The sequence below is a fragment of the Dermacentor andersoni genome, chromosome 11 (assembly GCF_023375885.2).
Source record: "Dermacentor andersoni chromosome 11, qqDerAnde1_hic_scaffold, whole genome shotgun sequence".
In the NCBI taxonomy this organism is placed as follows: Eukaryota; Metazoa; Arthropoda; class Arachnida; order Ixodida; family Ixodidae; genus Dermacentor; species Dermacentor andersoni.
Genome location: NC_092824.1, coordinates 90,199,274 through 90,216,557, shown reverse-complemented (window position 1 = coordinate 90,216,557; position 17,284 = coordinate 90,199,274). Strand labels below are relative to the sequence as shown.

At 42.3% G+C, this 17,284-nt stretch overlaps 1 protein-coding gene across 1 annotated transcript; it reads left to right on the top strand.

Annotated features, from left to right (window-relative positions):
• The first annotated feature begins 1,633 nt into the window (after positions 1-1,633).
• Positions 1,634-16,389, top strand: LOC126517532 (tetraspanin-33-like). The gene is made up of 6 exons (XM_050167273.2): positions 1,634-4,485; positions 5,324-5,447; positions 6,730-6,967; positions 8,624-8,906; positions 10,043-10,186; positions 14,245-16,389. The coding sequence occupies exons 1-6, from the start codon at positions 4,480-4,482 to the stop codon at positions 14,521-14,523; spliced, it is 1,074 nt and encodes a 357-aa protein (XP_050023230.2). The 5' UTR covers positions 1,634-4,479; the 3' UTR covers positions 14,524-16,389.
• Positions 16,390-17,284: the final 895 nt, after the last annotated feature.

The following is a 17,284-nucleotide window of genomic DNA, read 5'->3' as shown; positions in this document are numbered from 1 at the left end:
ACGAAACTTACATATAGTATGTAGTAGAGCATTGCCTTGCTCAAGCTTGGTTACTTTTGTTAGCGCAGCAGTCTCCCCCTTTCTAGCACTTTTGAGTTCAGCAACGAGTGCTGCATGTCCTTCCTCTAGTTTAGAAATCCTATCTACGACGCCAGCAAAAGCCTCAGACTTGGTCATCGGACCAGGATTGGGCTCAACATCACCACAAAGCAGGCCCATCACCACAAAGCAGTATATGCCAAGTGAATGTTTCTCTGGATGATCCAGTTGTTTTAAAAGCATACAGAAGGAACGGACGGACAAGTTAGCGAAAGAAGAAAAAAAACTTTATTAAAAAAGAATGGTCCGGCAGTTTTGGTTGTGGTGGCCTCAGGTGGCGGCGTCTTCAGCTTGCCAGACGGCCTAGAGCTTGCCCGATGGCCTAGAGCTTGCCCCCCACTCCTAAAATAGTTGGTACAACACTGGATGTTGCTGCTTTACTGCTACATTCTCAAGCTTGTCTTTATGTTGCTTGCATTGACAAATAATGTCAGCCAAGGTCGTATAATGATTTTCTTATAATTTATATAAAACCTGTATACCTTGTTCTTTGTCGTCAATCGCATCTGAGCCTTTTGGCTAAGATCAAGGTATAGCATGGAAGCTTTAACATACGAGAGATGTAGCAGTTTGTTCCACAGTTGTCTGATATATTTACGCATTTCATGTGCATTTGAGCAGAAAACTGGAAGGTTGCCCATAGTTAAAGCTTCCCCTGAAGGAAGTTCTGCAGTCCGATTTGAAGGTTTCAGTATTTTGCCAATGTTATGCATACCTTGCATTGCATCTTGGAGGTTTCTGTAGAACCGATTTGCCAAAACTGGTGCAGGTGCCATATTTTTTCTCCGATTGTGTGTTTATACGATTTTCATCACATCGTGCCTCAAGTGTAGCATAATGTTTCTGTAACAGGCTTTTGCTTGTAATATATAAAATACACAAAATGAAGCTTGCCAGAGTGCATTGCCTCAAGATCTGTGCAGGATGTGGAAATAATTTTCTTTTCCAAAATAAAGCAGTCATTTTTATCATCATTACGACTTTTCCGTGATGTTTTATTTACGTGAAAACGTACCATCTTTTAGCAAACTCCAGAGATGTAGTATGCGTCAAAGCATAGTGAGTGGCACACATTCCTAAATGCCATTCACGGTCATACCAGAGAGTGTTGCAGCTAATCAGCAAAAGCCTTTGTTGCTTCGCATCACGTCAGCATGTCAGACATGACAATTTTATGTGAGTGGAAAAAAAAACATTTATTTTTAATCAATGTTTCTCAGCAACCTGGACTATGACCACCTCGAGGTCATGGCAGGCTGAGTGTGCCAAGTTGCAGAGTGACTTGGGAGCTCTGATAAAAGTTTGAAAAATGAGTTCGAGTTATGGCTGCAGATTCTTCAAACTCGGTCAGAGAGTAACTATTCTTCAGTACCATTTATACCACGATCATTGTCGCTTGATGGTGAATATTTTCACTAAGGTTTTTTAAAGCAAATTCACTGCAACTATAGTAAACTAGGATGGTTGCTTGGGCTAGTTGGTAATTCATGATCAAAAATAACGTACAGCGCGAAGAACAAGGACAGCGACAGACGACATACACAGCGCTGTGTATGTCGTCTGTCGCTGTCCTTGTTCTTCGCGCTGTACGTTATTTTTGCGACTATAGTAACACCGAACCAAAATTTTAATGAGAATGTTAAACTTTCGTGTTGCTGTTCTTGCAACTAAATGCCTACAATTGGCTTTTTAAAAAAAGTAGGCAGGGGAATGCTATCTGATGGTATTCTTGCATACTTGGTTAGATGTGGAAGTCCCAAGGTACTCGAGTTTGAGAATCTCTGTACTAAGTCATATTAAAGAGAAAAGCAGTTCGATTCATCTAAAAATTCATCTACAAAAAAGCAGTTTGATTCATCTACAATACATATGGGCGTAGTTCTGTTACTACCCTTTTATCTCGGAGCAGCTTGCCTTCTATAGGTGATAGAAATCGTGTGTGTCGTCTAAAATTCTTTTTCCAACTAATAAATGGTCACTACAATATCGACACGTCTCACATTATCACCTATACAACAGGTTACGCTACCAGACAGCGACACTCACTAGCTGTAACTCCATTTACAACACATGTCAACTGCTTCAAATATTCATTTTTTCCTAGAACTATAGCAGAATGGAATGAGCTGGCCGATAAAACTGTAGCACAGGACTCATTGTCACTTTTAGAGACCTACCTTTATTTAAAAAAAAATTTTTTTGCACTTGCTGAGATTGTTGGTGATAGCACTGTTTGACTGTATGATTGGGAAAGATAGCTGAAGTAACGTTGAGGAGCTTGTTTTTGCGCCTGTTTTTTGCACTTTTGTGAAGCGCTTGTGTGAAGAATTTTTTTAGTGCAGTTCCCCATTTTTGTATTTCTTTTGTTTTGTAAACTTACTCGTGTACCATGCTGCTAAGATCTTGTTTAAGATCGCAGTATTTATAAATAAATAAATAAAATAAATAAATAAAAGTTCTCGTGCTTACAGTGTGAAATTGCACCTCCGTCTAAGGTGCGCCACTGGGATGAAACACCTGATTCTAGCTCAGCATGACATAAAAACCTAAAGTTAAATTACATTAGGGGCTGTTTTATGCTTACAGGTTAAGCATCCCTGTCTTGTTCTGTGTTTTGCAAAAAAGCCAGCACACTGGTCTGAAGTCATCATGGAATCAAACCTTAGAATGCTTGTTTTAAATGGTTTCAGCAGTATTCGGGGAGCAGCCGTGATTTGTGCCAAATTGTCTCAGCTTGGCTCTGACTGCTTCTATGACTGAAATGAATTTCATTCTTTTATGCTGGGACAAAAACTCGAAGCTACTGTGCAACAACTAGACATTGCTCTTGCCCTCTCTTCTTGCCATGAATGATTACGATTTCTAATGCCATATTTTTGAAATTATGTAGTGAGAAATAGTCACCTAGCCCAGGCGAGCTACTTGCATGTTACCATATCGTAATCTAACAGTTTGCCCATCTCTGCTTTATCTCGTAATGTCTGTAATGTCGATGTGACCATGTCTGTAAGGATCCCACTCCCATCTCATCCTTGCTTTTCCTTCCCCCCCCCCCATCAATACTCTATGTTTCTTTTGCTTGTCTTGACTACTGACGAATTCACGCTCTCATCAGCATAAACCATGGAACTTTTGGAAGGTGGACGTTCTGTACAGTTCTAGCTGAATTAATGTCTTGGCATTCAATTACAATGGATTGATTTGTCCCTGGACATAACACACATACATGTGGTGCCCTCCTAAGGGTAGGCAAGAAAGTGCATAAAACCTCTTCCTTGCCCAGTACCAACGAAGTAGTGCTGGTTCACTGGCATGTGCCTTTCGGTATGTCATCTTGGCAGAGTATGGTAGGCTTCCCTGCAGCGCCCTTCTATGGAAGATCAAGGAAGTGCATAAACCTGCTGACATTAGAAGGTGACAGAAATACTGTTCCCTTCGTGTAAGTGGCACATACCGATCATGGGGGTTTGATCCAGAATCGGACACTCTGCATAGCATGCCTTGAAGTGGTTTGGAAAATAAGATAACTGATATGCTGGGGAAAGACTTGTTATTGAGCAGTCAATTTTCAGATATCTTAGTGTAGTGAATCTAAAGAAAAAAAAAAAAAAAATTATACTGATTTTAGAAAGGCATGTGATGTGACCCAAGAATTCATTAATTCATAGCTTTGGAAACATTTCTTTGGTTGCAAATACCCCTGAATGGCCTGCTGTCAAGTCGCTTCCCTGTCTTCTTTCTTATTCAGATGTGACCACACTTCCTTTGCCATATGATGTGTAACCTTTGTTCACTACCTTCAATATACTTAACATGGGAAGGGAACTTTCTCTTGCAACACTGCTATACAAGATGTGAAGAACCTGCTTTGAATTTGTCTTGGACTTCATCAAGCCCGTCTTCATCACCTCTGTACAACAGGCCTTAACCCAGTACACTCTTCTAACATTGAACGTTAGAGTCATGGATCCCTCTACCATTCCCTATTAAACTTCCTGCTTGAAACAAATAATTTTGTGTGTGTGTGAGCACATCTTTGTATTATTCCCAAAGGCAAGCTTCCGAGCTAAAAAAAGAAAGTTTGACTTGCAACAAACTAAATTTTTATTCTTGTATGCTGTGCTACGAAGCTACTGTTTGACAGACAAAATCTGAGTGCTCTGAATTTACTCATATGCCAGTTAAAAATAATGGACAAGGATTGAAATGGCATTAGTGTGCATGTGAATTTGTATCAGAACATTTTGGGCGCATTTGTTCTTTCATGGGCTGGTAGCATATGCCACACTATTCCAAAGAAGAAAAAGAAGAGCTGCTTGTTCTCGGCACCAAGGCCAGCTTGTCGTCAGAGGGACTCGTCAAAGTGCATTTGTCTCAACCATGGAGGTTTGAGGCCCCTCTTTCTACATCTCTCTGTTTGTTTGTTTTCTCATGTGTCAGAATTCTGTGTTGGTTTAGGATCAGAGTGGCAGCACTGCTGGTGTAGGATGTAATCAAAATAGGCTAGACCTAACAGCCTCTCTGCTTTCACTGCAGCCTTGTGAGACTTTTTCGTAGTCGTTGAATGCCTCAAATATATGGTCTGTCTTCTTAGTTATGTAATTAGCAGCGATAATTTGACTTGCCAAAGTGCCAAAGCTGGAGGCCTGTTTGCAGTATTCCCACTCATCAGATTATGTCTTGCATTACAACATTTACGACGTGGAGTACTATGACCGAATGCCTCACCTGTGTAGGGCTTGCAGAGGTCTACTTTGAATGTAGTACAGCTCTAGAAGGTGTCACCTCACAGCAGTGGTGTTTACCCTTAGTAGTGCCTCTGAAAGTTTAGAGAGATTTTAAACTGCAGGCATGTGGCTGCCATTGTAATTCTTTGCTACATCTTTCAAGCTTAAGAGAGCTAATATGCATAGCTGCAAAACTGTAACTATATTAAAATATATTAGTATACAATAGAACACCATAAAGCACCTCACACACACAATCTCACAGGATTGATGAGGTTTTCTACAATATTGCGCATAATATTGCACACATTACATAAGGTAGCATAGGATTGAGGGGTAAAGCAGCTGTTTGCCGTGCATAAATTTGCATAAGCACTAGGATGTGCACATATCTCGGAGGTTTCTTTCAGCTAAGGGTGACGGACCATGATATTAGTTATTTTTAAGTGCTGATTACCCAAACCTCTGTCAACTATGCACTGTGCTATTCCATGCAGGAGGAATCGGCCAAGGCGCGTTTTTTCCTCAAAGACGTTGATGGAGCCGAGGAACTGAGATTCGTGTCGACTTCGGAGAAACTGGAGCCCGTCCACTATGTCTCTGTTGCCACCCAAACAAAAGGTTGGTTCTGTGTCGTTTTGATGGGCGGAAAAAAGCAAATGCATGCTATGCATAGTTTTGCAGGTCATACCTTGTGCCCCTTGTGCTTTGGATGAGTTTGGCTCATTGTTATAATTTTACATTGCTGTTTTGGACGATTACAGCTGGTCCATTGCAGCCGTGCTTGCATATTAGTGTCTCAAGTTTGTAGGGCACGTTTCTGTCTGTTTGGTGTGTGGTCATAACTGTCAACACCATACTATGAGGGTAGAATAATTTGGAAGGAAATTTTAATGGTACGTTGAGGCCCATGAGTACATGGCACTGCACATGGGTGAGGTGGGTAAGAAACCTGAGGGGGAAGTGAGGAGGGTTTGCCTCTGCAGTTATAGAGATGGTGAACAGGAATTCTGCTCTTGGATGTGAAGAACAGCATCGCAGTTGCAAGCAGCTCAGCCCTTCCCATCAGTGACGCTTATAACCTACCTAGGCATGTAAGAAAAACACCCATGAAGAGGTTTGTGACTAATATACAGTGAATTGCATTCCTGCTGCTTTAGGATGTTCTTGCTGCTGGCAGGTATTAAAATTCAAAAGAAACCATGACCAATGCTTCATAAAATGAAAGTCTGATGACACTATGCACAGAAAGCTGATTTTAGGCTGCAGTTCATCATGACATTAGTATTTTGTAACTGGCACAAATAAACATACCACTTTATGTTCTAGTGAGAAATGCTTTCTGATGACATGCACAGCCTTTGCCAAAAGAAGCAAAGCCATTTCACAGGTGACTATGGCTATCTCCAATGTGTCTTGTTTGCTTCCTGCAGCATACTCCTGCAGCACAGAGCTTGAAAAGCTCTGTGGAGAAAGAAGAACTCTTATCATCATGCTCTGAAGTTTTACGGTGTCAGAAGTTCCTTGGGTGCAACATGAAATAGCCCAACTAGGACTTGGCTGTGCTCTTGCCCCAAGTGGTTTTGGTTCTTATGGTGAAGGCTGTACATCTGTTCACGCATTGTGGCCTTGGGAGTTTCTGCTAAAGGATCCATATGTCACAATATGTCATGTCACTCACAGTATGTCTGAGATTATTGTTTGGTTTATTATGCACAATTCCTTTTTTCCTTTCCTTGTTGTCTTAAATGCCTCTTTAAATTGCTGCATTTGCCTGTCTGTGCCATTTGTACTGGGTTGTGGTCCTAGTCAAGCCTACGTAGCGGCTTTTTGATCACGGCCCTCAGCATCCTAAATGTTGGAATAAAGTTTGATTTGGTTTGCTGCCTTGTTGTATTTGCAGATCTTGGTGCCGTGAGCTCTCCAACACGTCCTGTTGCACCGTCACCCGATGTTGGCACGGAGGCAGCAATGCTCAACCTGGACGTGAACCCTTTTGTGCGCTACCCACTCATCATCATGAATTGTGTTCTCTGGGTCCTTGGCCTCGTCCTTTTTGTTGGCGGCCTGTATGCCTACATAGGCACGTCATTGCGGGCCAGTGTTCCTGAGTCCTCGGAAGCTGTTCTCAACATCTACAGGTTGGAAACGGGAGCTAAGCCCATACCGCATTTGTTAGCCACGTGCCGACTTTATTATGCCAGTGTAGTTGTTCTTGATCGTTGTGACAGCATCTAGAGAACCGGTGAACACTTTGTGCATACATCCATGATGCTGTGCTTAGGCTTGACTTCTTTTACTTGACCTTCAGAATTTTATAACACATTCTGACATGGGAGCTGAATTTTCACTTCATTGCACACTACACTATCTTATTGCAAGCTATGTTCTTCTTCACAGAAGTAATGTATAATTTGATTACACTGCTGGCTGGGTTGGTTAGAGAAAGGCATTAATTTAGCAAAATTCTTTCTGAATTATGTGTGCACTGTGAACATGAAGGCGATATAATAAACTGCGAAAAAAAAAAAAACAGGTGTTTTCACTGTGAAGTGAGTGTGGGTAAACCTAGACTTATTTTTATTTAAAGGGAGACTAGCAAGAAATGTTTAACCTAAACCAGATAAGTAAATTATGTTTCTGGATTATCAAAAATGTCAGCCTCGTGTTGAGAGATGACTTGGTAAGCCGGAAAAGATGGGAAAGCAAAAGACAGGTGGTGACATGAGCGTGACTTTCCTGCACTAGCTCTACATCACATAATAAATTTTGACATCTATCAGAACTAGTTTTACTCGTAAACAAGAATTACATTGCATAATAAAGGAATCAAGGACTGAACCTAAAATATGTTAAAATTTGTAAAGTCATGTTAACGTACTGGTGCTGGAGTTAGGGCATGAGCTTCAAGACGGGAACCTGCCACAGTAGCTGTGTTCTGTGGCTGAGCGCTTAAGTACTTAGATTTATGTGCACATTAAAGAACCCCAGCTGTTCAAAATTAATCCAGAGCCCTTCTTTATGAGAGCTCTAATAACCCCAGTTCTGTTTGGCACATTAACCCTCCGTCAATCAATCAATCAATCAATCAATCAATCAATCAATCAATCAATCAATCAATCAATCAATCAATCAATCAATCAATCAGCCAAGTTCAACTTTGTCCCCTACTTTCCCTGCAAGCAACTTATTTGCTCTTGCCTGTTAGTAATCATTCTATGTCACATCATGAGAGTTAGTGAAAAAATCTGAGGACACTTAAGAACTTCTTATGAGTTGTGAATGCAAAAGCATTAATGTCCAGTTAAACGCCACTGAGAAGTACTTCGAGATTTGCACGGCAAGTAATGTACCACATTGGTACGTGTACGTGCTTCCTGAGCCAGCAAGCAGTAGCAGCTTGTGGCGCCAATGCCGCATGCCACTGATGTCCTGCGCAACGAGAGACCGAGGAAGCAGCAGTGGCAACCAAGGCTTGTAGGCGCTCGGAGCAGCTAAGCCCAGTGGAGGTGAGAGAGCGAGATATGGACCGTGTGCCAGCTTCCGAAAGCGAAAGCAAGGGTTATGCGGCGTCACACCGATGCCCTCTCCCCTCACACTATACATGGCATGCTAATGCAGCAGCAAGTGTTGCGATTTGCCCATCCCGCTCTGTCGATGTGTGCTCGTGACATGGCGTCGCAGCCAATGGGACTTTAGGTGCTGTTTTGCTGCTACAGATGCTAACTTTTTTGCTCAGTGGGCCATTTGATGCTTTCACATCGATAAGAGAGTCTCCATATTGTGAACATGCGCAGTCAGCTGGTGGTGCATGTGGAGGTGACGGTGATGCTGGTGGGCACGCTGCTGGTGTTGCTTTCCTTCTGCGGCTGCGTCGGGGCACTGCGCGAGAACACCTGCCTGCTGAATGCCTACTCGTCGCTCATCACTGCCCTGCTGCTGCTCAACCTCATCGTGGGCCTGCTGGTGTTCTCGCTGCCCGCGCAGCTGAAGCGCATGCTACGCAACACGTTGAGCACACACCTCGTCATGCACTACCGGGACAGCCCCGACTTGCAGCACCTCATCGACTCCATTCAGGCAGGACGAATGGGCTGTAGCATAGCATTCCGCACGGCAATTAAACAGATGAAAGAGATCTGCTGCAGTATTTGAAATAGCAGAAAGTGGATGGGAATCACATTTTGAATGAGTGCTCAGGCTTTGAACTAGCACTTGCTACTGGAGCCCCTTGGAAACTGTACAGTGATTACTTTCAGTGCAATAATTTAAAGAGCGTTGTGCTCAGCATAGCAGACACAAAATTACAGCCATATCAATTAAAAGTGTGCGGCCTTGCTAATATCCTTTGAAAAAAAAAAGTGAACAAATCTCTTATCCTAGAATCTCTTATCCGCATATTCCAAACAGGGTGTTTTTAGAATCATCCCCTCCCCCCACCCCCCCCCCCACCCCCGCTGTTGCAAGTGTATGGTTTTGGAACTTGTAAAGCCCAGTAGCGTATCAACGGGGTCCTAGTATGTTTTAGACAATTTATACTTCGCTTGCATTTTGTAAGCTAGTTTTGCATGCCATAAACAAGAGTGATGCACATCTAGACATGCAAGTCATAAGTGCATACCAACCAGTGCTTCCAAATCTTTCCTTAATGTTCACCAATTTTAGCTCACACTACAATATTATGGCTGTTGTGTGGAGTTCTATGAAAGCTCCAGTGTTGGAGATGAAACATTAACTTTAATAAAACATTTATGGTTGGTGTTTGTCTTCCTCTTTTAACATATACGAAGAACAAAACGAGAATAACGTAAAAGCAGAAGCCAACATTTCGACAAGTGGACTTGTCTTTTTCAAGGCGACAAGTCCATTTGCCGAAACATTGGCTCCTGCTTGTACCTTGTTCTCGATTTGCTCATCATCTTGAATTTTCATCTCCCGCCTTCCCCGTGTTTTTCATCTTTCATCATACAGTGTGATGATGAAAACCACTGGTCATTTTGGAGCTAGCAAGGAGTAACCTGAATCCTCAAGTATCTACTCTAATCACACTGGACAGATTCACCAAACCCAAACCTTCCAGAATAAAGCCAAATGCCCCGAACTGGATCACGCCAGAAGTTGTGGCATGCAGCTGGCAGAAGGTCCAAAGCGTTCCAGTGTAATCCACATTTAGTTATTAATAACTGTGGGCTTATATTGGTTGTTCTCTCTCACAGGAGGACCTGCAGTGCTGCGGGCTGTCGCAGAGAAGTTTCCGGGACTGGAATGGCAACATGTACTTCAACTGCTCACGAACAAATCCCAGCAGTGAGCGCTGCTCAGTACCTTACTCCTGCTGCAGGCGAAACAGCACTCTAGAGGTGTGCAAGGGCTTTGTTTAGTTCAGTATTTATTGCATCAGTGAGCTGGTAATACTCTTCAAAGGATACAGAAAGCATGCATTAGAGACACTGATAATTCACACTAAAGGAGTAGTACTGACACAAAAGATTTCGATTTGGTTTCTTCCGCTCTAATAAGTAGCTAATGACCCAGTCATCATGGCACGAAACCTCATTTACTTCAGAGTGCGACAAGGAGTTATTTGGAGTCTTGCTCGTAGCAACCAGTCCAAGTTTTGGTTTCAGAGAGCAACAGAATAGACCAGAGAAGGAATGTAAACACAGCTAGGCACGTGATCACAATAACCTCTGACGTATGCTCTGACCTGCATATCAATGCGCACGCTGGGGCGCGAACTTCGTGTTGCTAGTTCGTCTGCTACGCGTGCACCTGTTTTGCGATGACTATCGTCGTCATTGTTTTCGTTGTCCAGCAGCGACGATTTCCTGCAGGCAGGATTTGCCGCCGTGTTAGACGTGGCCAATCACTTTTCATTCGACCCACCAGAAAGCAGTGACTCGGATATTGCGGCCGGCGATAGCTAGGAAGAATGTCAAGACCCTCGCATTGGCCACGTTCATTGGTAAGACACGACAAATCGGCGTTGAACCTTGTGGCCTGCACGGTATTTAACAGTAGTGTGTCCACTTCTGCCAGTGAGAGCTATCGTGGGGTAAACGATGCATCACTATTCCCAACCCTGAATGTGTTCAGCAGAAGTCAACGACTCACCATGTAAGCGGCATTGTGCTGTACTCGCATTTTGTGTGTGGTCAGTGGAGCGCAGTTGAGCTGATAGCGCGAGAAATCTTCGGACATGACAAAAAGTGCCGCTTAATTCTGCAGTTGCAGCGTCATGAAGAGCGTCCCACTACAAGCAGCAACTGAGAAGAAGAGCGCATGCAAGCAGCATGGCAGCCAACGAAAATATTTGACATTGCATTTTCGCGTTTGTTTACAATCCTTCCTTGATATTAATGTCTCGAGGCACTGTGTTTTACAGTTTGCTATGCGTGCATATTTGAAAACTGATTTTAAATATGTTCTAAGCCATATGCTCCGTTGATATCACAGACGATGTGTGCGTACTCACATAAATCAATCCCACGCGTTATCTCCACTTCAAAATTTTGTGTCAGTACTCCTTTAATGTAAAAATTTAATGCTCTAGGTAGCCAAGACATTACCAAAAGCAAATTTTTCAGAAGTGAGGATATTATGAACAGGCCTATTTGCACTACCACTGTTAAAATAGGGTAACTGCTTATGTATGTCAGCATGTCCCACTTTTAACTGGAAAATTGTAGTCATCTACCGCTGATAATGTAAATTTAATTATGTAATTCCATTCAACATAAAAGAAAATGCATAATTTTACAGAATTTCCTATAGAATAGCTCACTAAGAACTATTTGCACCAATCTATTGATGCTGTTTGCAAGAGTGTGATCTGTGAGATCCTCAAATCAGGTGATAGTGCTTGGCAGAGCTGTCTTCTGAGATCAGTGGTGCTTCCTATGTAAGGGGCCCTGTTCATCGCAGATGGCTTGGAAATCTTGAACTGTATAGGCGCCTCAGCCTCAGTTTTCTCAGTAACCAAGTTGCCCCTCCGCACAAACTTAAGTTACCAGGCTTCTAGGAATGTAATCTGACACCATAAATTGGTTGTGTATGTTTGCCTTTACTGTCCTTTTAAGCCAAACTAGAACTATAGCTTAGTACTCCACAGTGTCCATGGTGCCATTGTCACTTAGAGCAGAGATTTTCTAGTGAGCAAATGACAAATTTAGAATGGCATTGGCACCATCCTCTGGGAAAAGATTGAACTGCCTCACAATGATGTCTGTTGTAGTATTTATATTTATAGTGAGTAGTACTCAACCACACATAATAAAAAGATGACTTCATATTATTCGAACATGAAAAATACACAGTTTGGCCATTTTTAAAAAATATTCGGGCATGATAATTTATTAAAAATGCCCTGAACCACTGTTTATAGAAGTCGAGAAATGCATTTAAAGTTAAATTAAACTATTTCAGAAATACTTTACTGCAAAAGTTCTTCAATGTGTTGAGCAGAAGCATGGTTATTGTGATTCAAACATACCGTTCGCAATGCTTCTGCTTGTTGTCCAATTATTTGCACTGGAAAGGCTACGGTGAAGTAGGGTGTGCTCACAACGTTCCGCTTTGTGACCGTCACTGTGGCATGCAGTTCAAATTTGATTTTGGATGTTTACATAGATGCCACTATTTTCGGTTTTGTCACCTGCGATACCCCAGCGCCAAACGTTCTCCTTAGCGAGCCGCAGTGCTCTCAGTCACTGAACTCGTCGCGGCACCCTGCAGCGACCACGGTATCTACGTTACGTGGCAGCCCGCAGGTACATGCAACTGCAGTGTCTTTGTGCGCAACAAGGCTAGAGTGTCTGCTCATGCTCATATGCTCCTGTCTGGCTGTGCTACGTGGTGCGGGCCAGCTTTGTCCTGCACCACCTTGACCGACGAATAGTAGCCACATCCAACTCGTGCATTTCGAAGTGCTACCAATAGCTCATTACGAAGCGAAGTCTTCCAAGGTGTCTAACCTGGAACGACCGGGAGTGAGTACGTGCTGGCAAGCGTGCATGTGGTCTGGCCTTAAGTTTTGCTTGGTTAGAGGCTGATTGAGTGTTAAAAACTAGTCGAAATTGGCAAGACCCGACTTCTATGAGATCGATAAGCAGGGTGGCCTAAGTTTAATTCCTATGCGAGCAGCCACGGCTGAGCGTGAGCAGACTTGTCTACTTCATCCAGAAGTATGCTATTATTATTGAAATTCGAAAGCAGATTTTTGTTTACTTCAGCCCGTTTATTAAATTGTGTCAATAAATTTATGCAATAACAGTGGGAAGAAGCACACTGATTCAAACACTCTTCTTGATTGATGTCAGCTATTGGTCAATAGCAGCCGCATATGGGAATCTGCTATATTACAAAATGGTATGGTACGGCTTTATTATGTCTCATCGGCTTATTAAGGGTAATGGAGTTGAGGAATTGGGAGATGAGGACAGGGCCAGCCACCACAGAATGCTTCCCTGTACGAATAAAGCATCCAGAAAAGGGTCAGAGGCAGGCTTCGGTTGAAAAGAGCGCATTTGAGAGAAAGGTGACTTTGCACTCTGCTTGTGAGACCCATGTGCTGTGCACGACTGCAAGCTTTGGCTGGGATGTTCACAGCAGCATATGCTATGTGCGAACTGGGTTGTTTCCACCAAGCCCAAGGGGTAGGTCAGGGCCCCTTTAAGGCTAATTTCTATTGACAGCCACATACTAGGGAAAGAAAGAAAGTCAAGCAGATCCCATTCATTGCGGGATTCTGTCTAAGCGGAGCTCTGTTGAGCCAGCAAGATGAAACAGCACATAACTATAAGAGATGTGCAACGGACTTTGGCAACGAATGCATCCTGCGATCATCAGCCAAGGTAACAGAGAAATGCAACCAAGCACCACCACCAGCCACAGCATCTAAACCTCCATACACTATAAAGCTCTCGTGCCAGAGCATGGTCATGTGCAAAAGCTACAAGCATGCATGTGATTGAGGCCAGATACTCCCCCAGTCAAAAAAACTAGAGAAAAATGCAAAAGAACTAGTTAAGTTTTTAAAGAAAAGATTCGCTTGAAAGCACATATTTGCTGTATTGAGGATAGTTAGGTAGCATTTGTTGTTTCATTGCACAATTCTACAGAATACAGCCGGTGACCAGCATATTTGTAGGGATAGCACAGATGGATGTACATGTATACAGATGTATACAATGACAGTGGCAGAAGCTGTGGCAAGCAAACTCTGGGAGAGGTTGCAAAAAGAAAGTAATGCTTCAGAAGAAACGGCAGAAATGGTATGTCAGTACACCTTTAACATGCCCACTGTAAGAATGAAGCAGATGTTAGTACAGTTTGATTCACTGTACCCGAACCTTATTGACACTGTTAGTTCTTAAAATTTCCAAGCCTTGTTCTCAACGAGGTGCAATTGGAATTGCAGGTGGTGAACTTGAGCTGTGGTCAGGGCGTGTTGAACAGGACCGACTATGACGCATGGTTCACCATCTACACTGGCAACTGCGTCGATGCAGCACATCGATATATGCGGGAAAACGTCACCATCATAACGGGAACTTGCCTGGTTTTTGTGATCCTGCTCGCCTTTGTGCAAATGGTCACGCAGGCACTGGTCGACGAAATATTTATCATTCGGCGCATTTATGGGAAGGTATATGATCGCCTCTATGACATTCACGCCAGTGCAGAAAACACGGAATGACATCTAATAAACGTATATGATTTTGTGTGTAAAGTTGTCATTTGATTTATGACCAATTCTCTTAAATCGTAATAGCATTTTTTCAGCACAATTCTAGCCCTTGTGTCAACTGCTCTGAGTTGGTCAATGTTTTTCAATGTTGTGGACTGGAAATAATTGTACAGGATATACTTTGAAGTGGAGTCCACCCTCTGTCTCAATTGTACTCAATATGCAGCAAAAATTCCTAGAGAAAAGATTTTCACTATTGAGACTGTGTTGAGTACATCGTTTTGGATTGCATGGGTTTCTCTCTCCTTACATAGAAAAGGCACAACTCATTCCCAAGCGCTTGACTTTGCTGTGTTGATGTGGGAAAGCATGATGCTGCTGCAATGTTGATAAAGAAGGGCTGTCTACAGCTATTCTAAATCTTTGCAATGATTGCAGCTAATGGCAGTAATAGTGATACAACAGAATATCAGTGCTAATTAATGTACCCGCATTAGCACCTGAGTACTGTCTTTCCTAATTTTCTTTTCTCCTGCTTGGCTAGGTTGCTAAGTATTGTTGGCCACCTGATCTAATGGAAATAGCTGTTGCAATATTGTGAATATTTTGGCACTCACTTTGTAGTAATGGTGTGACTCTTGTATCACAGTTAGCAGCGGTATAATTATTCATATTGTTGCAGCATTTGCAATTCCAGTTCATGATTATTGTGCACACATTTACTCATCAAATCATATAGCAAGCATATAATAGTTATATTAAAAAGCTTGTCAGTACTCCTTTGACAATTTCAGTAGGGACTGTCTTTGAATGTTCTAGTGCATAGCATCTCGTTATTGTGCGAGTTTTTCTCAATTTTTTTTTCTCTTTTGCCTTTTATTCCCTTTACCCCTTTCCCCAGCACAGAGTAGCCAGCCGGTACTTACACTGGCTAACCTCCCTGCTTTTCCTCCCCTTTTGTGTGTGTGTCTCTCTCTCTCTCTCTCTCTCTTAGTATTGGGACAGACAAAATAGTGCGTTAAATAGCACGCAGGCTGAAAATTTGGGCAAATTGTAAAAAATTTCCATATTAAAAAGTGCAAAAAAGTTTGTTAGCCAACCTCCACTAGCTCTGACTGATGAATAGTTTAGTTATTTGCAATCAGTAAAATATCCTCGAAGCTGTTGATATGGGGCATACCCAATCACCTTTTGTTTTCACAGGTGCATTGTTCAGGTCTTCCTCCTAATATTTGTTTTATTGCAGTACCGACTATATAGACACTACGGGCATAATTACGCTGTCAGCGTCCCCGTGATGTTCAGTATATATAGAAGTATATATTGAATAAACATAAGATATCTTGGCGGCTGAATTCAAACAAAAGACTAACACAGCAGTCCGACACTCTACCCACTAGGCCATGGCCCCTTATCTCAGAAGGTGGAATAGAACATACTAAAAATTTCCTGTGTGCAAGACGTCAGTGTTTCATAGCTGCGAAGGCATTGTTCCTTCTACCCAACAGAAGTCACCTTGTATGCTGCATCATGCCAATATGTAGCACTTGCGTATAGTTTGAACACTGTTTGAAGAGTTGTCATGGTCGCTGTTGCCCTTTCAACGTGTGGCTTATACCTAGGATGGATTTGCCAGAAAATGGGCGGATTATTCCAAGTTATAACCACAAATAACCATTCAAGACTGCTGTACATATAAACAGGACATTCGGTGTGACTTCATGAGAAATTCCTGGACTACGGAACAAACATCCTTGTGGTTGAATCCCAGAGTAGAGGCCTCAAGCAAAAAGGGTCCCAAGTGCAACGCTAAACCTTGCTATTGCTGTCAATGCTTTGCACTTTCAGTAAAACTGCCACTTTTCTTGTTGCAGAGCAGACCTGTGTAAATTTTTTCCTGGAATAAATTGCGAGTTGGCATATTTGTATTGAGTAAACCTTTGCTCTTTGTCCTTTATTTTGTCTGTCATGCTGTTTAAGTATGATGAACATAATCCGACTTGCCGAACTCTAAGATCCACTACTACAACTGATCACCAGATGCATTTTCAAGTTGCTTTTTGGCTCGCCTAGAAATGTGTAACATTGAAACAGTCATCATCATGGCATTCCCATGCATGCATCTAGTTTGCACAGAACTTTATAGTATTCCTGTGTAATCAAAAGCTATTTGTTTTCCCATAGTGCTTCCCTATGCCTGCCTGCCTGCGTTTGAAAAGATCAGGACCTCCTATACTCATTATGCTTAATTACTTTCCTTCTCTATGATTAAGTGACAAGTCTCTGTTTATATTGATTCAGTCAGGAAATGTTGAACAGGGCTGCCTGTGATGCATGGAATTCATATCATCTATGCAGGCAACTGTGTTGACATAGCACATTGATTTCTGCATTAAAATATTCACATGGTTACAGCTAGGAACATGCTCTCTGTCATCCTGCTCGCCATCGTGCCCAATGGCCATATGCAGCTGGTTGATGAAATATTGATGATTTGGCACCTTTATGAGAAGGTCTATGACCAATTATGACATGTGTGCCAGTACAGCACAGAAGCATGGAATAACATATTATAAGACAATTTACATGTAAATGTACAGTGATCAAATGTTTTCTGACCAAGTACTTTGGCATTTTGCCTGCACAAATCTTTCTCTTCCCTCTGCTTCTTCGAGTTCGTTCAATATGCCTTGCTAGAATTGAGTTACGAGAGAGAGATACACTCTAAAAAAAGTCTACACCCTTTAGGTTGTATTTTGTCCCCAAACAA